The sequence below is a fragment of the Vicugna pacos genome, chromosome 23 (genome assembly GCF_048564905.1).
Source record: "Vicugna pacos chromosome 23, VicPac4, whole genome shotgun sequence".
In the NCBI taxonomy this organism is placed as follows: domain Eukaryota; kingdom Metazoa; phylum Chordata; class Mammalia; order Artiodactyla; family Camelidae; genus Vicugna; species Vicugna pacos.
In genome coordinates, this window is record NC_133009.1 from 9,285,542 (window position 1) to 9,312,445 (window position 26,904).

At 34.9% G+C, this 26,904-nt stretch overlaps 2 protein-coding genes across 9 annotated transcripts in view; both read left to right on the forward strand.

Annotated features, from left to right (window-relative positions):
* Positions 1-26,904, forward strand: part of LOC116279904 (membrane cofactor protein-like) — a 281,425-nt gene that overhangs the window by 155,507 nt on the left and 99,014 nt on the right. For 2 of the 5 annotated variants that reach the window (XM_072948465.1, XM_072948466.1), the window contains exons 15-20: positions 1,021-1,203; positions 2,799-2,846; positions 9,415-9,465; positions 9,969-10,004; positions 10,530-10,773; positions 14,723-14,882. The exons of the other annotated variants lie outside the window; for them this stretch is intronic. In XM_072948465.1, the coding sequence (XP_072804566.1) occupies positions 1,021-1,203; positions 2,799-2,846; positions 9,415-9,465; positions 9,969-10,004; positions 10,530-10,773; positions 14,723-14,795 (635 nt within the window). In that variant the 3' untranslated portion in view covers positions 14,796-14,882. Of the gene's footprint in view, positions 1-1,020; positions 1,204-2,798; positions 2,847-9,414; positions 9,466-9,968; positions 10,005-10,529; positions 10,774-14,722; positions 14,883-26,904 lie in introns of those variants that run through there. 5 annotated transcript variants of the gene reach the window in all.
* The window catches only part of LOC140688716 (membrane cofactor protein-like), a 32,559-nt gene continuing 32,039 nt past the window's right edge, over positions 26,385-26,904 (forward strand). For all 4 annotated transcript variants that reach the window (XM_072948449.1, XM_072948451.1, XM_072948452.1 and 1 more), the window contains exon 1: positions 26,385-26,577. In XM_072948449.1, the coding sequence (XP_072804550.1) occupies positions 26,457-26,577 (121 nt within the window). In that variant the 5' untranslated portion in view covers positions 26,385-26,456. The remainder of the gene's footprint in view (positions 26,578-26,904) is intronic.

Consider the following 26,904-nt stretch of genomic DNA (forward strand, 5'->3'; position numbering starts at 1 on the left):
GGTAAAAGATATATTAAAGTCACAGCCACCTAACCACCACCTTACCCAACTTCACTTCTCTTAGGGAACTATAAAAAATAAGTGCTGCTAATGTGTTATAAGAAAAATTAAGCACTTAAACTAGAATTCTTTTCAGGGAGACATCTTTCAAAGCTGAAAGTGAAATAAACAAAACTTGTTTTAGATATACAAAATCTAAGGGAATTTGTTATTAGTGACTTGAACACGAGAATTGATAAACAAAGTTCACATAGTTGAAGAGAAATGATACCTGATGGAAATCTTGATCCAAGGAAAAGGAGGAAGAATACTCTTCAGGTTTAAAAGGCTTTATGTTATCTGGCCATCATCCACTTCTCAGATTTCACCTCATAAGATGTTCTCTGGAACTCACTGCCCAGCCCAGTGTTTTTTAGTTTTGGTTCTTTTTTTCCCAATTCTGCAAAAGTAATCCTGAAGTCAGTCTAGAGGGCATGACCTGTATTTTACTTCTGAACAAGTAGAGTAGAGTGCGGAATACCAGAGTACACCAGCGTGAGGCCTAAGCATTTTGCATGGCTGGACTTTTCAACTTTTAAGTTTGAGTATTTAAAGTATTACCTTCTCCAAAAAGTCTTCGCTACCTTTCTAAAAGAGTGGGGAACTCTAACTAGTGTCACCATGATCTTTAAAAAAAAAACAGTCCTAGAGCTGAAAAGTATCAAAAGTTGCTTTTGAACTCACCTTGAATTTGTATCTGGTAGTGAGATCTTCCTCAAAACTTGTCACTAATGGAAAAAAAAAAATGAAGAAAGCCAATGAACTATAATACATTCTGTTCTAGGTGGAAAAACGTTCTTAGGTTTCTCTAAATCTTTTTGCCTAGAATTCAAATGCACAAATAAAGTCTTTTTGTTTCTTCACTTAACATCTTGCCTTTCATTTCTTGCCTCTTTCCCTCCACTTGAAATTACTACTTCGCGCTAGTTTTTCTGTGTGAATGTAGCTTTCTATTAATTCTGGAATTTCTTCACTTTTCAGAAGTCACATGTAAACCTCCAGTGCTCGAGCATGGAAAAGTGATATCAGAAAGTAGAGAATTATTTTCCTACAGAGACGCGGTGATACTTGAATGCCTCCAGGGCTTTTCCCTTAATGGCAGCCACGCAGTCTTCTGTGGTGGCAACAGTACTTGGGAGCCTGAGATGCCAAAGTGCATTAAAGGTACAAATGTCTTTTCCTTCTGTCTTTTAACTTTCCCTTTTAGTTTTTATTTTTTTCTCAATGAAAAGAATAAAAGAAAAGAAGCACTCTGAGTATTTAATTCAGACTTATATTCATTTCCATGACAGATATTTGACAAAATTTACATAAAATTCTGCTGTTGTGGTTTTGCATGCTTTTAGAGAGTCAGCACATTATGTGCTAGCACATTACACAGGTATACTAATTTCTCTCCTTCGGTATTTTTATGTCTGGAAAGAGGTAAGAATCATTTTTCCGAGTAAATTGAAGCATGGGAATTTTGCCTTGAAATAAGTCAAGAATGAGAGGCACAATTCATATCACTTAAATGAGGGGAAAGCAGTACTCCCAAGTGGTTGATCCTACATTATTTTGTTTTTCAGTGCTGGTTCGTCTCTATAGACTTCCAGTATTAAGCCATTCACATTTAGTAATGTCTTGCTGATAATTTACAAAAGCATCCTTTAAGTTCCTGGGATTTACAGTCACCATTTTTAGTAACAAAAAGAGGAAGAACACACTACAATTATGTTAGCATGATAATTAGAACACCTTTTTATAATTTCTGTAAAGCTAGTAGCCTGTAGCCTCCTAGAGTAGCTTGGTGAATGCTGGGAATTTTAGGGGGAAAGAGGTGATTTTTGTTCGATGATATGTCAAGACTGCATATAAATTTGTACTTATTGGCCCATCCCTGTTTAGTCACATGGTCCTAGTAAGAATATGCACTGTGGCAGACTATGTTTGTTGATATGCTGTTTTTAAAGGTTTGACCATAAGCATTTTTTAAGGACTTATAAAATAATGATACAGTTGAGCATTTGAAGAAGAGGGGAATTGTTTGTGAGAAAAAGCTCATGGAGAGAAGAAACTGTAGGGATCTTTTTTTTAAAAAATGAATATCAGTTCTCCTATTGGATTGTTAATCAGATTTTATCATCAGTTAGAGAAAGACTATACTAAAAGCATCAGTAGAAACATAAAATGGTGTTAAGTCAGTTTTAAAACTGCTAAGAAAAAATGTCCAAAATACTAAGTGAAATAAAAAGATACAAATTGTGGAATAAAATAGTGCTTGCATCTTTTACTCTTTCAAAAAAACAGCTTTTGGTTTGATTGACTTTTTTCTGTTGTTTTTTTAATCTCTATTTTATTTATTTCCTCCCTGATCTTCATTATTTCCTTCCTTCTGCTGACTTTTGGGTTTTTTGCTCTTCTTTTTCTAATTCTTTTAGCTGCTAGGTTAGATTGTTTATTTGACAATCTAACCCACCTTCCTTTCTTTGAGGAAGGTCTTTTTTAAAAGAATACTAAGTTTTATGATTTATAGTTACTTAACTACTAGGATATCCATTATAAAGTAAAAAGTTGTATCGAACATTTTATGCATACTTCCTTACCTACTCATGCAAATATATGTTTAGACTAAATACTCAAGAGCAGAATTGCAAAGTTCTGAGTGTATCTGTATTACTTATTTTGAGAAATAATTAAACTTTCTCTAAAATATAAAAATTAAATGCATAATTTTATATTGATAAGGCTGGTGCATTGAGTCAAATTTATTTTTTCAGGTTATGATTCTACTGATACAATCAAGGAGCCAGTTTCAAACCATCCAGGTTCAGTAACTCTGTACTTATATTGTTAAGAACTTTATCAGGTGATGGGTACAAAATCATGTCTTATTTAATTTACATTTCTTTAATTATCAATGAGGTTGAACTTTTTCTTGTCTACGTTTATTTATTCATATTCTTTTTTCCTTTTTCTAGTAGGTTTCCAAAATATTTTTCTTGTTGATTTGAATTTATTATAAATTAAACCTTTTTCATGTGAAGTGATCTATTTTCCTAAGTTTTTTTTTTTGCCTTATTTTCACTATCAGTTTTCTTTTAAGATTTTTATACTATACTATTAGATGTAGGTTGCTTTTTATAAATTTTTGTTATATGATTGGTACACAAATATATTTTTGTAAATTTTCAAACATTGCAAAAGTATACAGAGTGAAATTAGATCCCCTGATCTCTCTCTAGCCTATTACCTGAGTTAATCACTGTTAATAGTTTAGAGTATCTCTATATATTTCTGTAGATCAAAATCCTTTTATGTGTAGTTATATATTTAGTTTGGTGGGGTTTTTTCCTCTTTTTTTCTTATACAGAAATGGTATCACTCTCTTCATATTTTTCTGAAACTTTCACTTTTTATATTTAACGTCTGGTTTGGAATTGTATTTTGATTTATTCGTATCCTTATTCTTGATGACTTTAATATATATCATCACATTTTATCTAACTATCCTCCAATCTGGTCATTTATATGTGCTAAAGTTTTATATTCATAGGGAGTTGGTTGTATCAATCTTTTCCCAAATGGCTGTGAATGTTGTGTCTTTCTTATAAAAGCTTCTGGACTTCCCCATGCTGAAATCATAGAAACATTGCAACCATGCATCCTGATTGCATTGTTTGCATTTAAATCTTTGGTACATTTGAAATCATTAAGGTATGTGGAATGAGCTTGTGTCCCTCTTCACTCCACCTACCCCCATCCAATGGCAAAGTAGTATCATTTGTTGAATAAGTTGTCTTCCCTCCAAACTGTTTTGAAAGGCTAGCTTTTATCACACGTTAAATCCATAGGCATTCTAGCCTTCTATAGGCTCTCTTGAATTCTGTGCCTGTCTGTGCCAAAACCGAATCATTTTTTTTTGTTCTAGTAACATAATATGTTTTAATGTCTGGCAGAACACTTCTTGTTCAGAAGTGTACAGGCTACACTCATGATAATTTTTCTAGATCAATTTTTATTTAATTTTTCTTATCATTTCAGCCAACTCAGTAGCATTAAGTACATTCACATTGTTGTATAACCATCATTACTATTTATCTTTAAAACTTGTTCATTATCTCAAACTAAAACTTTATACCCATTAAGCAGTAATTCTCCATTCCCAAACCTCTTCCCAGCTTCAGTAACGTCTGTTCTCCTTTCTGTCTCTATGAATTTGACTTACCTAGGTACCTTGTATAAGTGGACTTTTATATGTGTCTTTTGTGTCTAGCTTATTTCACTTAGCATAATGTCTGCAAAGTTCATCCACAAGGTATCATGTATCAGAACTTTATTTCTTTTTATGGCTAAAAATATTCCAGTGTTTGTATATGCAACATTTTGTTTATTCATTCATCTGTTGATAGATACTCTGTTGCTTTTACCTTTTGGCTAATATTCTAAATTCTGCTTCTCAGAATATTGGCATCTAAGTATCTGTTTGAATCTTTATTTTCAACTTTTGGGGGTATATACCTAGGAATGGAATTGTTGAGTTATAGATTAGCACTTGTCTAATTTGGGGAAGGAACAGCCATACTGTCTTCCATTTTAAAAAAAAATGTTTTTAAGTGCCATCATTTTCATTCCCAACAGTGATGCACAAAGTTTCCAATTTCTTGACCTCTTTGCCAATACGTGTTAATTTATGAGTTTTGATAATAGTTATAATCTGTTAGTTAATAAATGTGAAATAGTATCTCATTGTGGCTTTTATTTACATTTCCCTAATAATTAGTGATGTTGAACATCTTTCAAGTGCTTCTTGACTATTTGCATATCTTCTTTGGAGAAATGTTTATTCAAGCCCCTTGCCTATTTGTAAAATATTTTTTGTCATTGTTGTTATTGAGTTTTAGGAGTTTTTTGCATATTTTGGATATTAATACCTTATAAGTGTAAAACTTCACTCTTTTTGATGTGAATATCCAGTTTTCCGAAATTGTTGGTTGAAAAGACCACCCTTTACCCAAGGAATGTTCTTTGCATCCTTGTAAGCAATCATTTTGTTCATATAAGTGAGGGTTTATATATGGGCTCTATATTCTATACCATTGCTCTATATGTCTGTCTTTATGCCAGTAACATTTTGTTTAATTATTGTAGCTTTTTGGTAAATTTTAAAATCAGGAAGTGTGAGTTCTCTCAACTTTTCTTTTTCAAGATTGTCTTGACTGTTAGTCCCTTAAGATTCCATGTGAATTATAGATTACATGTTTCTGTGTCTGCAAAATGCATTTTCAAGATGGTGATGGGGAGTGTAATTAATCCGTAAATAACTTCAAATTGTATATATATGTATTTGATTGAAGTATAGTCAGTTTCAAATGTTGTGTCATTTCTGATGTATAGCATAATGCTTCACTCATAAATGAACATACATGTATTCATTTTCATATTCTTTTTCACCATAAATTACTATAAAATGTTGAATATAGTTCCCTGTGCTATACAGTATGAACTTGTTGTTTATCTATTTTATGTATATTAGTATCTGCAAATCTCAAACTCCCAAATTATCCCTTCCCACCCATTGTCTCCCTGGTAACCATAAGTTTGTTTTCTATGTCTGTGAGACTGTTCCTGTTTTGAAAATAAGTTCATCTGTCCTTTTTCATTTATTTTAAGACTCCACATGTAAGTGATATCATATAGTATTTCTCTTTCTCTCTCTGGCTTACTTCACTTAGAATGATAATCTCTAGGTCCATCTATGTTGCTACAAATAGCAGTATTTTACTATTTTTGGGGGCTGAGTAGAATTTCATTGTATAAATATACTTCTTTATCCAGTCATCTCTCAATGGACATTTAGGTTGTTTCCATGTCTTAACTATTGTAAATAGTGCTGCTGTGAACATTGGGGTGCATGTATCCCAGGAGTGGGATTGCTGGATCATATGGTAAGTCTATTTTTAGTCTTTTCAGGATTCTCCATACTGTCTTCCATAACAGCTGCACCAAACTACATTCCCACCAACAGAGTAGGAGTGCTCCATTTTCTCCATACCCTCTTTGGTATTTATCATTTATGGACTTTTGAATGATGGTCATTCTGACTGGTGTGAGGTGATACCTCCTTGTAGTCTTGATTTGCATTTCTCTGATAATTAGTGATATAGAGCATTTTTTCATGTGCTTATTGGCCATTTGTATATCTTCATTGAAGAATTGCTTGTTTAGGTCTTCTGCCCACTTTTGGATTGGCTGTTTGTTTTTTCTCATTAAGTTGTATGAGCTGTTTATATATTCTGGAGATTAAGCCCTTGTCAGTCTCATCTTTTGCAAATATTTTCTCCAATTCCATAAGTTGTCTCTTTGTTTTGCTTATGATTTCTTTTGCTGTGTAAAATCTTATAAGTTGAATTAGGTCCCATTTGTTTATTTATGCTTTTATTTCTATTGTTTGGGTAGACTTCCCTATGAGAACATTGCTACAACTTATGTCAGATAATGTTTTGCATATGTTTTCTTCCAGAAGATTTATACTGTCTTGTCTTATGTTTAATTCTTTCAGTAATTTTGAGTTTATTTTTGTGTATGGTGTGAGGGAATAGTCTAAATTTATGGATTTACTTGCAGCTGTCCAGTTATACAACACCATTTGCTGAAGAGACTCTCTTTACTCCATTGTATGTTCTTGCCTCCTTTGTCAAAGATGAATTGACCAAAAGTTTGTGGATTTATTTCTGAATTCTCTATTCTATTCCATTGATCCATCTGTCTGTTTTTGTACCAATACCACACTGTTTTGATTACTGTAGCTCTGTAGTATTGTCTGAAGGCCGAGAGGGTTATTCCTCCACTTCAGTCTTTTTCCTCAGTATTGCTTTGGCAATTCTGGGTCTTTTGTTATTCCATATATATTTTAGGATTGTTTGTTCTAGTTCTGTGAAAAATGTCCTGGGTAGTTTGATAGGGATCACCTTAAATCTGTAGATTGCTATGGTAGTATAGCCATTTTAGCAATATTAATTCTTCCAATCCAAGAACATGGGATATCTTTCCATTTCTTTAAGTCATCTTTAATTTCCTTAGTCAATGTTTTGTAGTTCTCCACATATGAGTATTTAACAGCCCTGGTCAGATTTATTCCTAAGTATTTTATTTTTTGGATGCAATTTTAAAAGCAATTGTTTCTTTACTTTCCTTTTCTGATATCTACTTATTAGTGTAAAGAATTGCAACTTATTTCTGTATGTTAATCTTGTTTCCTGCTACCTTGCCAAATTCTCTTATCAGCTCTAGTAGTTTTTGTGTGGAGCCTTTAGGATTTTCTATATAAAGTATCATGTCATCCTCATATAGTGACAATTTTACCTTGTCTCTTCCAGTTTGGGTCCTTTTATTTCTTTTTTTATGTCCAATTGCAAAGGTTAGGACTTCCAGTACTGTACTGAATATTGGGCATCCTTGTCTTACTCCAGATTTTAGCAGGAAAGCTTTCAGCTTTTCACCATTGAGTATTATGCTGGCTGTAGGAGTGTCATAAATAGCTTTCATTATGTTAAGATATGCTGCTTCTATACCCATCTGTTTCCTTCTTTAGGCTTGGAAAGTTTTCAGTCATGATTTCTTTAAATACATTTTCAAATCCCCTTTCTCTTTCTTCTTCTTCTGGGATCCCTATTATGTGCAGGTTGGAATGCTGTATATTATCCTATAAGTCCGTTATATTGCTTTCATTGGTTTTTAATTGCTTTTATGTCTGTTCTGTTTGAGTGACTTCCGTTATCCTGTTTTCTAAGTCACTTATTCATTACTCTGTGTTACCTGATCTGCTTTTGACTGCCTTTAGCTTGGCTCTTACCTCAGCCATTGAGTTTTCTGCTTTTAATTGACTCCTCTTTATAGTTTCTATTTCCTGTTATAGTATTCTCTGTCTCTATCTGTAGTTTCTCTAATTTCCTTAAGTGCTTTTATCACCCCATGATCAAGCATATTGTTGAGATCTGTCTCATTGTTCTTTCAGGGGACTTCCCTTTTTTATTTTTTTTAATTGGGAGTAATTCTTCTGCTTCTTCCTTTTACTTATGTTTCTCTGGATTTATGGATTTAGCAGTATCAGTTATCTACTCTGCTCTTGAAGAGCTGTTTTTTATTTGTTTGTTTTTATTTAAAGTGGGGAAATCCCAGTGTGAGGGTGCCTTTCTTATTTTGCCACTCCCTCCCCACAGGACTGGTCCTACAGCAATTTTCTTTTTTTTTTCTTTTACTGGATTTTGCCTAAATCATCCTGTATTTCAAAGTAAGAGACACTCTGCCAGATTTCAGGAGGTGTTCTGTGTTATACAGAGGGTTTGTAGATGTAATTCTTGGTGTATATGTGGGAGAAGGAGAGCTGTGAGTCTCTTGATTCTGCCATCTTGGCACCTCCCTCCAATCTGTAAATTACTTTGTGTTATATTAACAACTTAACAATATTAAGTCTTCCAGTCCATGAACACAAGATGTCTTTTAATTCATTTATGTCTTCTTCCCTTTCTTTCAGCAATGTTTTATAATTTTTAGAGGACAAGACTTTCCCTTTTTGGTTAAATTTATTTCTGAGAATTTTATTCTTTTTGATGCTATTTCAAATGAAATTTTTTGCTTAATTTTCATTTTGGATTGTTTATTATTAGTGTGCAGAAAGATGACAGATTTTTGTGTGTTGATTTTGTGTCCTTCAATTTTGCTGAAGGTATATATTTGTTATAACAGTTGTGTGTGTGTGGTCTTTATGAATCTTTCTATATAAAAGATCATGTTATCTATAAATAGACATTATTTTAATACTCCTTTCTCATTTGGATATTTTTATTTCTTTTTTACTAAATCTTTCTGACCAAAACTTCCAATATTATGTTGAATTGAAGTGTAGAGGCAAAATTAGGCATCCTGTCTTATTTTTGATCTTATGGGAAAAAAATTTTTAACATTTCAACATTAAGTATAACATTAGCTATAAGTTTTTTACCAATGTCCTGTTTTTTGAAGAGACTTTCTATTCCAGAGTAACCACTAAATCATTTTAAACCTTCCTCTATCATTTAATTTTAAGTAGAATCACATTGAATTCAAGGCTAATTTTAAATATACACTAATGATAAGTTTGCTTATTGTACCACAGAATTTGACACAAGGAATATCAGAGGACAAGAATAAGAGTTTGATAGCATTAAATATAAATTTATATCTTATGTTGCAGATTTTAAAGAGAAATTTTAATATCATTTATAAGGAAAACTAAATTAAAATTATGAACTATAATTATGGATTATAGAAAGGCAAAAAATAAACACCAATGAATGTATAGACCTTTAAGATTTATTTAGTCTTTTTCTTTACCTATTTCCATTTTTTTTCTAGAATATTCCACTCCAAAAGAATTATCATTACTTGGGGACTTTGGCAAACTAGGTATTATTTTAATTATTAATAACCCTACATCATTAGACCTTAGAGTTCTACATGGAAATATCATGTTCCAATCATTTGTAGGTAGGAAAGAAGCAATGTGTCATAAATAATTAGTAATAGCTGACATTTACTGTTATTTTAGTAATGCAGATACCATGACAAATGCAAGTAGTAATTTCTATAGATGCATATATGTAATTTTCTCTAATCTAGTGAATTCTGTCATAGTAACCTGTACTAACTACCATGACATGATAGCTATATCACAAAACAGTGAAAAGTGAGGCTCCTGTTAAGAGCATCACAAGGTGGATCCTAACCCTGAAATCTCTTTAAAGGGGTTCTGTGATCAAAATGACTTGGATGCACTAGCAGTCATGCCAAAAGCACATTAATAAACTTGTTTGCTGTCGTTTTTAGATTCTGATCAAAATTAAAATACAGTAGCTATCTAGGACCCATACATGCTCAATATCTTCAAAATTGTTCATTTTTTTCCTCAGATTCAAGAAGCATTTCTCTGCTTATTCTAATTGCAAGTACGTATCCAAACTTCAATACCTCTTAAATCGCAATGTAGTGTGAATAAGTCCATTATTTTTTTCAGTGATTTTTCAGTTACTGTAGTTTTTTTTAATAGCTTGAAATTAAGTAAAAACAGTCTAGAAAAACCTGATCTTTTATGATATACCACTTCGTGCTGGTACATTGTACAATGTACCACTGTACCTTCTTTTATATTCTGTAACTTCACTTAGTAACAAGCCCTCAATAATAAATGTTTTTTTCAATATGAGTGGTCATATGAGTCTGCTTCTTGAATGCGCTTTGTACTATCTTCAAATTAAACAAGGACTCTGACCTACTGTGAACTGTTTAAGTGACTCCAAGGAGTTGATTTAGATCCTTAAGAGTCTAAATGGAATATAAATGTATATGGGCTTAAATAAAATTACATTTTCTAACTGCAAAAAATGTAACCAACATTTATTTCTTCTGTTAGGTTTGGAATCTTGATAATTAGCTTCAGAGTTACATATCATTTCTTTCTTCTTTTCTTTTAGTTGTTGCCATTTTATTAGTTTACATCTGCCTGTACAGATATCTTTTCACTAAGAAACAGAAGAAGAAAGAAGAGGAGGAGAAAGAGGAGAAAGAGAAGAAAGAGAAGGAAGAGAAGGAGAAGAAAGAGAAGGAAGAGAAGGAGAAGAAAGAGGAGGAGAAGAAAGAGAAGGAAGAGAAAGAGAAGAAAGAGAAGGAAGAGAAGGAGAAGAAAGAGAAAGAAAAGAAAGAGAAAGAGAACAAAGGGTAAATTATAGCTCATTTCCTCTTAGTCTAACCTTTCCACTCTTGACATGCATTTGTGCAGTTGTTTGTAGTCCATGTTGCATGCCATTTTTTTAAAAATGTGCCTGCATGAGAGTGCTGTCTGAATTGCATTTCATTACTGAAAATATTTTTAGCTACTTTTCATGTCATTGAACAGGATAAATTTATGCAGAGTTTCTTCAACTATTACAACTGCAAGAAACATTTCAGTGGCATTAGATGTTTAAGTTCTGCGGTAAACCATGGACTATTATGAGGCCTTCCCTACCCTAGTTGTATCCTACTTCCTAGATTGGGCTAGTAGCCAAGATTAAAGTTTAAATGGTTCACGGCAGAAACTCTGACATTTGCATTCACTTGCATTTTATGATGAAAATCTCCATTTGTCTGCACAGCTTAGGTAGTAGTAAGAAGCTATGTAGCCACAATTTGATTTCATTTCATTTAGAGCTGTTATCTATATAAGTTAAGCTGTGAAATTAAAAGCAGCATTATTTGATTTCCCTTTTATGTTCTCTTAATTTACTAAGCGGCAGTAAAATAGATGGGATTAAAGTTACTGAAAGGGTAATATTTACAAGGCACCTCTTTAATTTTGTCCTTCTCTTTATCTGTAAAAATGAAAAAAGTCAGGGGGGCTTAGAATAGAAAAAAAAGAATAAAAATTCATATCTACTAAGGTAAATTGGGATTTTAAACATTAAACTTAAATTTTAATGAAAAAAATTACAATTTAATAAAAGACTTAAAATAAATCAAGGCCAATAAACATAATGAACATAGACACAAAAGTCCCCCAAAAATGTCATTAATTAAGGAAATTGAGAAAGATACAAATAAATAGAAAGATATTTCATGTTGATGGATTGGAAGAATTCACATTGTTAAAATGCCCATACTACACAGAGTAATCTATGGATTCTACGCAATCCCCATCAAAATTCCATTGGCATTTTTTACAGAAACAAAACAAGCAATCTTAAAAATATCTGTATAGAACCACAAAAGACCCTAAATAGCCAAAGCACCCTTAAACTGTAAACATCATGCTCGCTGGTGTCAAACTATATTATAATGCTCAAGTAATCAAAACCATATGATATTGGCATAAAAACAACACATAGATCAATGGAACAGAATACGGAGCCCAGAAATAAACCTACATGTATAAAGTCAGTTAATTTATGACAAAGGAGGCAAGAATATATGGTGAAGAAAGAAAAGTCTCTTCAATAAATGGTGTAAGGAAAACTAGACGGCTACATGCAAAAGAATGAAAATGGACCACCATCTTACACTATATACAAAATTAACTCAAAATCTGTTGAAGACTTGAGCATAAGACCTGAAATCATAAAACTCCTAGAAGAAAACATAAGCAGAAACTCATTGATATCCATCTTGGCAATTATTATTATTATTATTATTATTATTATTATTATTATTTGGATTTGGCACCAAAAGCAAAGGCAAGAAAATCGAAAAGAAACAAGTAGCACTATGTCAAACTGAAAAAGCTTCCACACAGCAAAGGAAACCATCAACAAAATAAAAGGGCAATCTACTGAATGGAAGAAAATAATAGCAAACTATGTATTTGATAAAAGATGAATATCCAAAATATGTGACCACTCATACATCTCAATAGCAGAATATCAAACAATTTAATTAACAATGGGCAAAGGATTTAAATGGACACTTTCTAAAGAAGACATAGAGGTCTTCATCCATCAGGTACATGAAAAGATATCCAACAGGTACATGAAATGATGCTCAGCATTACTAATCATCAGGGAAGTGTGATTCAAAACCTCAATATAATATCACCCTGCAGTATTGAGGTTCCTCAAAATATCCAAACTAGAACAACCATACAATCCAGCAATTCCACTTCTGGGTATTTATCCAAAGGAAATGAAAACACTAACTTGAAAAGATATCTGCACTCCCATGTTCATTGTGGCATTATTTATAATAGCCTAAGTATGGAGACAATGTAAGTGTTCATAGTGTGGAGAGAAGGGGACCCTCCCACACAGCTGGTGGGAATGTCGTTTGGTGCAGCCATTATGGAAAACAGTATGGAAATTCCTCAAAAAACTAAAAATAGACTTACCATATGATCCTGCAATCTCACTTCTGGGTATATATATCCAGAGGCAGCTCTAATTTGAAAAGATACATTCACCCTAGTGTGCACAGCAGTGCTATTTACAATAGCCAAGACATGGAAACAACCTAAATGTCCATTGACAGATGACTGGATAAAGAAGATGTGATATATTTATACAATGGAATACTATTCAGCCATAAAATAAGAACTTTTAAGGTAGAAACTCAGCAACTATCAAACATGAAATGCAGTATTAATAATTATACTCACTCTGCTGTGCATTACATCCTCATGACTTATTTAATGAAAGTTTCTAACTTTTGACTCCTTTCACTCCCTATAAGCAATTTCTTGTTAAAAGCAAAGTTATGTCTTGATCACAGGAGTAAAGGGGAAGACAATTTTATACCAACTACAATGAGAGTCTGGGCCTATCCAGCCCAGTGTGTCTGCATGGTTCTCTTAGGATTCCTTTGAGTCTAAAGCCAACTAGGACAGTAGTTTTCAGATAGACATGAACTTCAAAGTGTCTGTAAACATTTGAAGATAACTTAATGAATGCTGAAGGTAATAACATAACTGGAATTAGTCATTCACACTCACATTTTAATCATCTTCGAATAGCTTTTTTGTTATATCTAATGAATGTTTCTTTAAAATTATATTAATGCTTATTTATTTTTCTCATATATTAAATTTCTATTTATAATTCTATTTTTTAAAAGAGTCCAGTACCACTAGAAAAAAATGAACTGATTTCAAAAAGTAGACAAATATAGTGGTTTTGGAGGATTCAGGAGGAGTCGCCCACCACAGTAGTCCTTAGGAAAATGGCTCTGTTACAAGCATAGTGCTGTGACAGTGGTGGTTCAGTGATGCCTCACCCACAGGAGAAATAGTAGAATCTCCAAAATTAACACAGTTAGCTCTGATGTGGGGTCGGCATCCCGAAGTGTTTGCTGGGGCGGGAACGCTCTGAGTAACCGACTGGTCCACATTTGGTTGTGGTCTGTCTACCCTGTTTCCTGAGGAGGAACTGGGACTGCATTTTCCAGCTCCAGACTCCTTAGCCCTGAGTGGCTGCTGTGACTTCAAACATGGCTTATCCTACGTAAGATGAGCTTGAGTGCAAAGTACACACCAGATTCAAAGACTTAGTGCAAAGAAATGTATAGTATAAGGGTACTAGGTTAAATTAAATATATTAAAACTAATCCTGCTTCTTTTCATATTTTAATGTGATGACTTCCAGAAAATTCAAAATTACCTGTGTGATGCACCTTATATTTCTTTGCATAGCACTGATTTGAATAATAGGTTTTAGAAAGATGTCTGCTTTTACAATAAAAGTGTGATGTGGATTTTACTTATTTAGGAGTCTCTCTTATTGCAACACATCATTTCCTTGACAGTGAGGGGTAAATGAGGCATTATTAAACTTGAACACTCCTGGAATTATTGTCTTTTTAAAGGTTTTATCTCAGAGCCAGATTTAAAACTCCATTATTAGGGAAAATGCATGTTTCTATTTAATCTTTCTCACTGACCCCAAACTAAAATATTTACTAAGTATATGCAACTGCTCTGTTTTTCATTTTGGGGGGCATCAAAAATATAACACAGGGTTAGAAAAAGGGTTTCTGGAGTGAGACTAGTTGAACATTTGAAATTACTTGAAAAGAATCATTTCCTAGTTATGTGACTCTTACTACTATAAATATGCTTTTAATTGTCCATTTTCTAAATAAGCTTCTGGAATTTAATTTCTGTACTTATGTTTACTGCTGATGCTATCTTTTTTGCCTTGTCTTGTAGGAAAAGAGAAGTTACTGCTAGACCCACAGCTCACCAGATAAAACCGACCAGCCCATCAGTACGGAAGCACTAATTGTTTTCTACAAACCCACATATTAATTTATCTTTTGAGTCTGTTAATATATTAATATCTACAGTAAATTCATACAACTATGGAAAATAGTATGCAGATTCCTCAAAAATTAAAAATAGAATTACCGTATGATCCAGCAATTCCAGTATAGGTATATACTGAGAGGAAACAAAATCTTCCATGTGGAAGAGATCACTGCACCTCCCTGTGTATGGCAGCATTACTTACAATAACTGAGACTACCTCCATCGACAGATGAATAGATAAAAAAATGTGAAATATATTTATATATAAGCACACACACACACACATGCATACATAGAGTGGAATACTATTCAGCCATGAAAAAGAGGGAATACCTTCCATTTGTGACAACACTTATGCATCTTCATGGCTTTTGTCTAAGTGAATGAGGCATACATGAAGAGACAAATACTGCAGTCTCACTTATATGTGGACTCCAACAATCCACATTCATAGAAAAAAAAATCAGATTTCTGGTTACCAGAGGTAGGGGAGTTCTGAGAAGGTGGAGGAATTGAGTAAAGAGGTTCAAAAGGCACAAACTTCTAGTTATCAGATAAGTAAAGACTAGTATGTAATGCACAGCATGGTGACTGTAATTAGAATGCTGTATTGCATACCTCTGACACCCTGTACCCAACAGTTCTGCATCCTTGGATAAGGAGGGCTGGCTGTGGTATGCCTTATACAAGGGACTTGAGCATTTAGATTTTTATTTGTAGGGGAAGTGGGTAGGGATCTGGAACCAATCCCCCTCAGATGTCAGGGGATAACTGTATTGGCAAGTTGCTAAGAAAGTAAGTCTTAAAAATTCTGATCACAAAGAAGAAAATAAATTTGGGGGGTAACTATGTGAGATGATAGATGTTAAGAAATTTAGTGCAGTAATCATTTCACAATATATACATTACCAAGTCATGTTGGGCACTTTGAACTTACACAGTGTTATTCAGGCATACTTTGTTTTTTTTGTTTGTTTGTTTGTTTTTGTTTGTTTGTTTGGAAATTATAGGTTTGTGTCAGTCTTACATCAGCAAGTTTATTGGTGCCAACATTTGCTCCTTTCATGTCTCTGTATGACATTTTGGTCATTCTTTCAGTATTCAATTTTTTATTATTATTCTATTTGTTACGATGATCTGTTTTCAGTTATCTTTCATGTCACTGCCAGGACTCACTGAAGGCTCAGATAATGGTTAGAAGTTTTAGCAATAAATTATTTTTTCATCAAGAAATCTACCTTGTTTTTTTAGACATAATGGTTTTGCGCATTTAATAGACTACAGGACAGTGGTCACATAAAACTGGGAAACCAAACAATTCATATGATTTGCTTTATTGCAATGTCTGTTTTAATGCAGTGATCTAGAATCAAACCCACAGTGTCTCTGAGGTATATCCGGATGTCAATTATGTCTCAATGAAAACAGAAGGAAAAGAGAGATCTACAAAGATAATTCTCTAGATTCTTTCACTCTCATAAATGCTAGTGTAAAGTCTCCATGTTACTGAGTCCAATCTCATTCTGCTTGTCACACCACAAGCCAATAAATTAGGAAACAAGGTGTTGGGGCAAGGAATAGCTACTTTATTTGGAAAGCCAGCAAATGGAGAAGATGGCAAACTAACGTCCTGGAGAACCATCTTCCCAAAGTCAGAATTCAGGCTCCTTTTATACTAAAAGGGGGAGAGTGTATGCTTGGTTGTTAGAAAAATCTTGGTGTAAGAAATCTTTGTTCTTGGAATCCTTTCTTCTTGCAACTGTCCACATGGGTCAGGTTATGCTGTCCCTGTAAAACCTCCAATAAAACAAATGTTATTTTCTATTCTGCATCTTGTTGTCTTTATATGAAAGAAAAAGTGTTAGTATCCTTAAAGGTTTAGCGCTGAGAATAGGCTATCCTGTATATTTCAGGGTACAGGCAACATTCCTTTACAAAAGCTGCAGAACTAGCAAGACTGAGCCTAGGAAGTACAGCACAGGGTTAAAGCCAAAGGAACAGATCTAATATTGGAGTCGGATTAGTTATTTTCTATTATAATAATGCTAACATTTTACTATTGTTTGAATGTAGCCACTGTCCTTTAATCTTCTCTGAAACATGTAGGAATTTGGGATTGAACATCTTGCCTGTTTTCCCTTAAATAACACTTATATTTATAGGGCAAGTCAGCTCCCTGGATCTCTCGTAGTATTAAGGTTGGAAATACGTTTTTTTGATAAAATTTCCAAACTCAGAGAAATATTCCTCAAATGATTAAATTTTATTTGTAAAGAAAGGGACTTTGAAACCCCTCTGTTTAAAGATTAAAGCCAACTCTTAAGATTCATTCAACAACCACAAAATGTGTTTTATATATTATTTATTACTAAAAGCCTTTACAAATATGTGAACACTATCTCAGCCCATATTCATTAAAAGTAAGAGCACCGAATATTGGGAATTTGAACAAGTTTGTCTTAACTAAGAATATTACCAGAAAAATATTCTTAAAGTAATAGGGGAAAGTTTTATTTTTAAAAATTATTTGTAACTCCTTGGTGATTTAGAAAAGCTATGAAGTTTATGTCTAGCACTTGTTCTTCACCTCTTTTAATAAAAATAAGCCAACCTGAGAAATCAAAAAGAATTCAGCCTCAGTTGCCTGCTTCTGTAAAAAATTAGAGGCTTTCACAGCCATAACAGGAGTGTCAGCTCAGTAAGGTGTGAACACTGTGGCCTCGCAGTTTTCCTAAAAAGAATTCCCCTCTTTAAGACAATTAGAATCACTCTAAATTCTGGCTCTAGGTGTTTTTTTCTCCCTACTTGAATGACAGGATGTCTTACTTTAAACATGTCATCTGAAGGTATTAGAGCAGACAGATAGCTAGATATGAGCAGAGAAAAAGGGACACAGGCCAAACACAGGAAAACATATATCACGTAAGCACTAGGGGTCCCTGGGCAGACAAAGAAAAGCAGGAACCTCTGGGCTGATAAGTGGCCACACCTTTTGGGGTGATGAGCAGCCTGGAAGCTAGCAAGGAAAGGTGGGAAAAGGTAGGAATCTCCAGTGTTCAAATGTAAACTTTAGCTCATTATGCCCTCATTTCAATAAAACTATCCTTGCAGATTAGAAATACCCATCATGCACTGATGTCATGACACTTTCAATCCAGACTAAATAAGAACACCTTCTCTTCCGGAAGGTGGAGTTGGGATGAAAATCAGGGAATACAACCAAAAACCTTCCCTCCTCAATGAATATTCTGCCCATTCATTTTTACACTCTATGTAACCAACTTGCCAAAAAAACTCAGGGCAGTCACGTGCCTGAGCCTGTCCATTCTCCCCTTGAGAGTGTACCATCCATCCCTTAATAAACCCGCACTTTACTTTCTTAAGCTCTGTGTCTCAGCTCAATTCTTCGTGGGATGTGAAAAGAATCCGGACACCAGCTACATCTACCAGCAATGAAGGTAGGCAATTTTGTGGGGGGAAGACATCTATCAGATAATATCAAGTTGCATCAGAATCTTTGTCTTTGTGGGCACCTCACCTCATCTGTAAAAAGGCAGCATAAAGACTCAGCCACGTATTTCAGAAAAGCAAACTTTGTGGATTTGCTGTCAGTCATACAAAGGGACAAAAAGAGAAACAGCTCAGGTAGCTCTTTATCTCAGGTGGGGCAGTTCCCAGCCCCTTCTCAGTCCTCACACCAGGCAGGGCAGCTTTAAAGGAGCCAGTGGTCAAAGAGGAGGGGCTGCCCTCTACCCCAAAGATTTGTACAGGTTTTGATGTACAATTTTCCAATTAGTAGCACAAATTGGGCCAAAGAAATGTTGCCTTGAGAAGGATATGAGTGGATCTAGAGTGAACCAGAGTAAATAGTTTTACTCCCTAAGGACTTCTTTATAGAGCCCTGTAAGTGTTCCTTCCTTTTATAATCTCTGATGAGTCACCTTAGAAAGATAAGTTTGAGCAAAAGTTAACACAAATTCTGAATTAAATTAGAGTTGAAGTTTTACTGTACCCATTTTTATATAGTTTTCAAAAATGAAGCACTTGCTTAGAAACAAGGGATGACTGTACTTTTTTTATGCTAATTGAAGAATTTTTGAACCAAAGATATTACGCTTATTGAAATAAACTGACTTATAATTATTTCTGCTTCAAATTTAGTGTTTTCAATTCAATATATTTATATGTGAGATTGAAATATGTGTATAGATATAAATTAAGTTCTATTCATTAAATAATTTGTTAAGTTACCTAAATAATGGGGAAACCATTTCTTCTCTAGAAAAATAGGTTCAAGTGAGAGAGAAAATGTACGTTTGGATTTAAACATTTCTTAAAAGTGCAGGAATGTACTCTCAGTGGAATGAAAAGTCTCTTGTCTTTATAGTTCATTTTTTGAGATTTGAATTTTCAAATCTGTTTTAAAAATAAAATGTAGATTTGGAGAAGTTTTATTCATGAGGATGCATTTACTTCCATGTGTTTTATCTCAAATCAGAGCATACTCCTAATTGAGGTCCCTCTTCTGGAAGGACTCCCCTCCTACAATCACCACTCCTCCCCTCACATCTCAGAGCCCTAACTGTGTCCAGTCTCCTCCCCTCCCAGCCCGTCCTGTGCCTCCCCTGCTCAAAGGTGTTCTGTCCACCACATTACCTACAGCATGAAGTCCACATTTCTTTCACGATAATTGAAGGCTTTGTACCATTGTCCTCGTTTCTTCCCAAGCCTTCTCTTTCTGCTACACTTCAGAAAACCTGCCCTCAGTCAAGCCAGACCATCCGCCCTGTGCTCTCTGCTGAACTCCTAGCTCACTGTTGTCCAGAAGTGCCTCTGGTCCTGTCTGATCCTGGGCATCTTTCAAAGCCCAGCTCACAGTGCCCTGGGGAGTACGGTCATTTTAACAACAGTAGTTCTTCCAGTCCATGAGCATATTATATCTTTCCATTTGTTTGTGTCATCTTCAGTTTTTTCATCAATGTCATACAGTTTTCCAAGAACAGGTCTTTTACCTCCTTAATTAGATTTATTCCTAGGCATTTTGTTGATTTTGATTCAATTGTAAATGAGATTGTTTTCTTAATTTCTCTTTCTTATTGTTCATTGTTAGTGGACAGAATCACATTGGATTTTTGTATATTAATTTTGAATCCTGCAACTTTACTGAATTCATTGTTGAGTAATAACAGCTTGTGATGGCTTCTTTAGGATGTTCTATATATAAAACATATCATGTCATCTGCAAGCAGTAACACTTTTGATTCTTCCTTTCTAATTTGGATTTCTTCTCTTTTTTTTTTTCTGATTCCTGTGGTTAGAACTTCCAATATTAATGCTGAATAAAACTGGCAACATCCTTGTCTTGTTCATGATCTTAGAAGAAATGCTTTAAGTTTTTCATCATTGAGTATAATGTTAGCTGTGGATTTGTCATATGTGACTTTTATTACACTGAGATAACTTCTCTCCATACCCACGTTGTTGACATTTTTTATCATAAATGGATGTTGAAATTTATCAAAAAATGTATGCATCTATTAAGATAATCATATGATTTTTATCCTTTATGTTATTAATTTGGTGTATCATGTTGGTTGATTTTCAGATGTTGAATCATCCTTGCATCCCTGGAATAAATTCCACTTTCTCAAGATGTATGATCCACTTATTGTACTGTTGAATTAGTTTGCTAACATTTTGTTGAGGGTTTTTGCCTTTAATATTCATCAGAGATACTGCCCTGTAATTTTTGTGCCTTCTTCATCTGGTTTTACCATCAAGATAATGCTGGCTTCTTAGAATGAGTTTGAAAGTGTTTCTTCCTCTTCTATTTTTTGGAAAAGTTTGATAAGGATAGTTGTTAATTCTTCTTTAGCTGTTTGGTAGAATTCACCTGTGAAACCAACTTGTCTTGGACTTTTGTTTGTTGAGACTTTTAAATTATTGATTCAGTATCCTTACTAGTAATCATTCTTTTCAGATTTTCTCTTTTACTATGATTAAGTCCTGACAAGTTTTAAATTTCTAGGAATTTACCCACTTCTTCTAGGTTGTCTAATTTTTTAGTGTATAATTATTTATGGTAGTCTTTTATGATCATTTGTATTTCTGTGGTATCATTGTAATACCTCTCTCATTTCTGAAATTATTTGAGTCCTCTTTTTTTCCTTGATGAGTCTAACTAAAGGTTTGTATACTTTGTTTATTTTTTCAAATAATCATTCTTTGTTTCATTGATCTTTTCTATTGTCTTTTAATCCTCTTCTTCATTTATTTCTGCTCTGTTCTTTATTTCCTTCTTTTTACCAACTTTGGATTTTCTTTGTTCTCCTTTTTCTTCTTCCTTCAGGTATCAGATTGGGTTGTTTGAGAATTTTCTTGTTATTGACATAGGCATTTATCAATAAGAATATTATCTTAGAATAGTTTTTGTTGTATCCCATAATTTTTGATATGTTACGTTTCCATTTTCATTTATCTCAATGTGTTTTTTATTTTTTCTCTTACCAATCAACTGATCAGTGGTTTAATCACCACATATTTGTGATTTTTCGAGTTTTCTTCACATAATTAATTTCTTGTTTACTATCATTGTGGTCAGAAAAGATGTTTGCTATGATCCAAATCCTCTTAAATTTACTGAGACTTGTTTTGTGGCCTAAAAAAAGGGTCTAGATTGGAAATTGTTCCATGTGCATTTGAGAAGAATGTGTATTCTGTTCCTTTTAGATCAACTATTTTGTAAATATCTACCTAATCTAATGTGCTGTTTAAAGCGAATGTCTCCTTATTGATTTTCTGTCTAAATGATCTATCCATTTATGTAAGTGCAGCATTGAAGTCCTATACTATTAGTGTATTGCTGTCTACTTCTTCCTTTAGGTTTGTTAATATTTGGTTAATATATTTAGGTCCTCCTTTTTGGGTGCATAAATTTTTACAAATGTTGTATCTTATTTGATTGACCTTATCATGATATAATCCCTTTCTTTATCTCTTATTACAGTTTTGGTTTCAATTTATGTGAAATGCTAGCATCACGATTAACAGCATATAAATTCTGGGGAGTTCAGTTGTCAACCATGCTGTCATCTAAATAAAAATATCCTGTTAGTTCAGTGTCCTCCCTTGACAAAGTTACTATAAGTAAGCTGGAGAACACCTCAATTAAAATTTTGGCTGGAAAAGAGCCAATACACTTCAACAGAATAAGATCTGAGACTCGTAAAATCTTTGAAGTGACTTCACAGAGATGCAAATATGTGCACGTGAAGATGCTGAAGCTCCCCCAGTATCTAGCGAAGCTCTCGTCTCTTGATTTGGATTTCTGTCATTCCTACATCCTCTTCTCTTGTGCTAAAAGCATACATTATCTAGTCAGGGGAAACTACACTTAAGATATATAAATTGTCTCAATTACTTAAAGAAAGAAGATGTCACCCAGGATTTCTTTTTCCAAGTGTGTCATTTTTCTTATTTTAAAAATGATATCATGTAGCATGGGCTTATTAAGGAGAATTTCAAAAACACAGGAGGAAGATATAAAAATATGTGTCACATGAATTATATTACCTGATGAGAACCACAGCTAATACTAATTCATTATTTGCTAATATTTCTTCATATGTTTCTTCATGTCTTTTTTCCTTAGATAGCTATTATTCTTTCATAGATCAGAATATATTCTGGTTAGACAGATTGGTATAATATATATGCTGTATCAGTTTTCACTTTCTCAATGGAAACGTAATTTCAATAAATCCATGGTATTTTTAAACTTCAGTTATCTTTAGGAAATGCTGTATATACTAATGATGCATAAAATTCCATATTGCCTAACTTGTACTATTGAGACTACTCTGTGTACCTCTGGCCTTACATTTTTTATCTGAAAAGTAGGGGCTGGAACAATTGATCTCCAAAGCTGTTCCCAGTGCTAACATTCTAATTTTGTTTTGTTTGCCTTTTTGTACACTTAAGTGTGAGATGTTAAGTTAAAGTCTATGATGTTTAAATGTACTTTTCTATCTCCACCATTACAGTGAGAAAGCAATGAAAGATTTTATCTTTATAAACCTACTTGTGGAATGTGCTTTGTAATATATTTAATTTTTAAAACCTCCAGAAGACAAGAGGAAACAAAATGAATACCTTTCCCATCTGAGAGGTGCCCTCCTTTCTGTACTTGACTGAGTTTAGAACCCCTGTGTTGTATGTGGCATGCCACAGTAATGCCCTTGAAGTAATCGCTAAGTAAGAAGATCAACTGTCTGGCAGTTGTAAGTAAAGGTGGCAGAGCTCCCAGGGCCAACATCAAAACAATGGCTTAACTATCCTCTGCTTGGCCATTCTCTTTCAGAGTTTCACAAATACCTAACCTGTAAGCCACCATGACAGGGAAAGTCTCTTCAGAGAGCATTCACAGGTCCCTTCGGGCTGCTACCCCTGCCTCTGAAAAGCAAAATGTAAATATACCAATTTAGGCACCAAAATACCATCTAACACTGTTTTATTAAACAAAGTTGGCTTCTGTTCAATGACACCCCCAGACACCTACCTCTACCCTGCCACCATTCCTAAAGCTACAAGAGAGTGACCACATAGCTCCAAACCTGGTCTACAAACAAGCATATTCTCCTTTCTCTCCTCATTGTCTCTTGGCAGTTGACAAAATCTTTAGAGGAGTTGGAGGAACCACTGGTGTTTAAGCCCCTACTTCACTCAAAGCCTGAACTCTTGAGTTCTAGTCCTCTCAGGACATTAGGAAGTTCACAGTCTTTGAACTCAGTCACTAAAATGACCTCAAGCTTAGCAAGTAGACAGTAGCTTCACTTCACAGGTCAGCTTGCCATGCCTGATTTAGAAGAGTTTTCTGTGCAGACAGTTGTAGTTTGTTTCTTTCAAAGACAAACCCTACTTTGTTTAGTTAATCAAATTATTAAAATCAAAATCTCTCAGAACTTCCCCAGCATTTGTAAATCCATGCTGGGGGAAGATTGGCAGAGACATGTTAAATGCACTTGAAAGCTACACCCATTTATTTCATTTAGTATTTAATGGGTATTTATTATGCACCTAGTAAAGGCGTAGAACTATCCCAGCACGGGAGATACAGCAAGAAGACTCCATCCCTGGCTTGGATCTTGACCAGAAAAACAAGGAACAAAGCTCAGAACTTTTCAGATGGAGACTCAGTTGGGCTAAATGAACATAAGTTAAAGAAATTTAGTGATAGTCTTCAATTCTATTTAGGATGGTTTGATGAACCCCAGGTATAGAAATTTCACTGATTGAAAGAAAGTTTCATAAAACCCAACCTATGAATCTAATGGAGCACCTGTCACTAGGAAACCAAAAACTAATCATATTTCTTTCCCTATATTTAAATATTGCCATGGGAAAAATAAACTTACTTTCAAGTCTAAAAATAGATGTGAAACTTTTTTCCAGCTTTATTGAGGTATAACTTACACATAATATTGCATACAAATGGCTGCAGAGAACAATAAATAGATTCTTTCTTTTCATAGATAATTGCCAACATTGAGCCGCAGAACATTTCTATCACTCTTCACAACCCTAAGAATGAACAGAAATGACAATTCCCCCTCATTATATTTTCCTTTACTGTCTCCTTAATTACATCTCTTTTAACTGTGTTATCATGGAGTGTTCGGATTTAACAATCCAAGACACTGAGGTGTTTTTATTTTACAGATCACACTTGTACATTGTGTTTTATATGCTTTGCTTTACTAAGAATTCAAAATTTTTTCTTGATCTGGGATGAAGAGGAAATTCTACGGTTTGTTGAACCCAGAATATCTTTGGCACATCTCAAATATAAAATTATTTCAATATATATAAAATTTTGTAATTCCAGGTGATGTATTTGAGGTCTATAAGGAGAATTTCCATTTCCCCACCATCCTCTCATACCTTAATTCTGTGTGATACAGGGGTCTTTCCCCACCATTCTATGAATAAAGTAGTAGTTGAAATACAGGTTGAATGCAAATAACTTTTTTCTACCTGATTCCAAGTATAACATAGGATCAATACAGAAAACTATTAAGAAAGAAATGTCCATAATCCTGTCAAGCATTGGTTAACTGGAGCGTATTTCCAACTGATTTGTTTTATCTGTATCATTTATTACTTTTGTTTTAATAAAAGAAATGGTAAAATGTATATAGTGATTTGGAGTCTGCTTTTTCCACTTAGATATATCATAGTTTCTTACATTGATTTTTTTACACTGCTTGCTGCACTGAATTTCATAAATTCCATAATTTACCTACCATAAGCTCTTACTACTTCTACTACTAGACACATAAGACTTAAATTTCTTCCAAAACTGTACATCTTTGCTCACAGCTTTGATGATTTCTTTATGATAAACTCTAAGTGGTACTGGTGGTTCAAAAGTCATGCCATTTCAAAACTTTTAACCTACAAAAAAGTTACACTAAAAACTAAAAGTATGAGTTTGTTGGTCTTCCAATATGTTTACTCATACTGTTTGGCTTTTTTATTCTTTGGCAACTAATAGGAAGAAAATGTCAACTCTTTTTGTTTGCTCTTTAATACCAGCCCTGTTACTTTTCACTTACTAGTCATACAGATTTACTTACACTTCCACAAATAAATCTTGCTTACTGTTATTTCTCCAGCATTGTTTGAGAGAATGTTTCAACAGAAAAGTTCTCCCCTTTATCCATTTCATCTAACCAATTCCTTACCATCACAACTCTAATGACATTCATTATTTCCAAGAATTTGTAATACACCCGTCCTTACTTGTCTCATGCATGTATATTTCATCTTCAATAAAGTATTTAGTTGCTCAAAAGCAAGGGCCCCATAGAGTTGAGACCCAATATGATAATGACCTGGTGTTGTTTAATAGTTCACTTTCCCAGGGTGCTCTCCTAGGAGTACAGGGGAGACACATTAGCGGCTGGGAGAGCAATGGCCAAACCTCTCATGATCTTGAAATCTATCAGGCCATGAGAGACTTCTGGAGCAGATACTCAACCACGGAAATCTCAACTATTTTCCCGAATTACGCCTGACTAATGCCAAATACTGAGCAGGTGCCCAGGACCAGTGTGGAGTCTTGAGGGGTGTCTGCCCCATGGTGACCCGCTGTCTAGGCCGCAGGTTTCTATTCTCAGGTCGATGCACTTTCTTCTTTAAACCGGCGTTTCGGAAAAGGGACAATGATGACCGTGCCAACCCTAGATTTCTTTCCACCCTTCCTACCTCGGAGGGGGTTAACAGTCTGTTTACAAAGCGGCAGTGAACCCGCCATTAACCTCAAGGTAGGTCTGCAGAGGGAGGAACCAGAGTCAGTCAGGCCTCAAGAAGGAGGCTCAAAGCTGACCTGGCCCAGGGAGGGTTAAACTCCAGCCTGGGCCCGCGCCCCCTCCCCTGGCCTGACAGCCTCCCCGGCGCCGAGGCCCCGCCTTACAGCCCGCCCATTGGCCCCGCCAGACCCTCACTTCCACCCCGGGAGTGGCCCAGGCCACGCCCACCTGCATCAGCGCTAGACACTGAATCCGGGGATTATTGCGTCTGTTAACTGATCTTTAAAAGATCTCCGCTGGGCTGGTCCCCCCTGATCTTCTCGAAAATGGCAGCGTCTTACACATCGCTCGTGGCACCTTCTGGCCGCCCTGAGAGTCCCCTTTTGGCTTGGTGCTTCTTTGGGATTCTTTTGACGGCCCTAGTGCTCCTGCTACCCATATTCTCCGGTATGTGCCTGGAGAGCCTGTGCGCACCAGAGGCAAAGTGGAGCGGGTCAGGGGGCAAGCTTACCAGAGGCGAGGGAAGGGGGAGCTTTGCTTGGTGGCTTGGGTAGGACTGTCGGGGCTGGGTCCACCCGGGGTCTTAAAGAGTTGGGGTAGAAGGCGTGGCCAGAGTGTCCCCGGGTCTGTTGTGCGGGGACCCACGGGAATGGGGACCATCTAATGTCCAAGGAGAAAATTTGCTTGGTGATGGGCACTGAGCAGTGCGGGGTGTTAGGCACCGCCAGGGTTTACTGGGGCCAAGTGGAGTCCCAAGCAAAAGCTTGTAGGGGG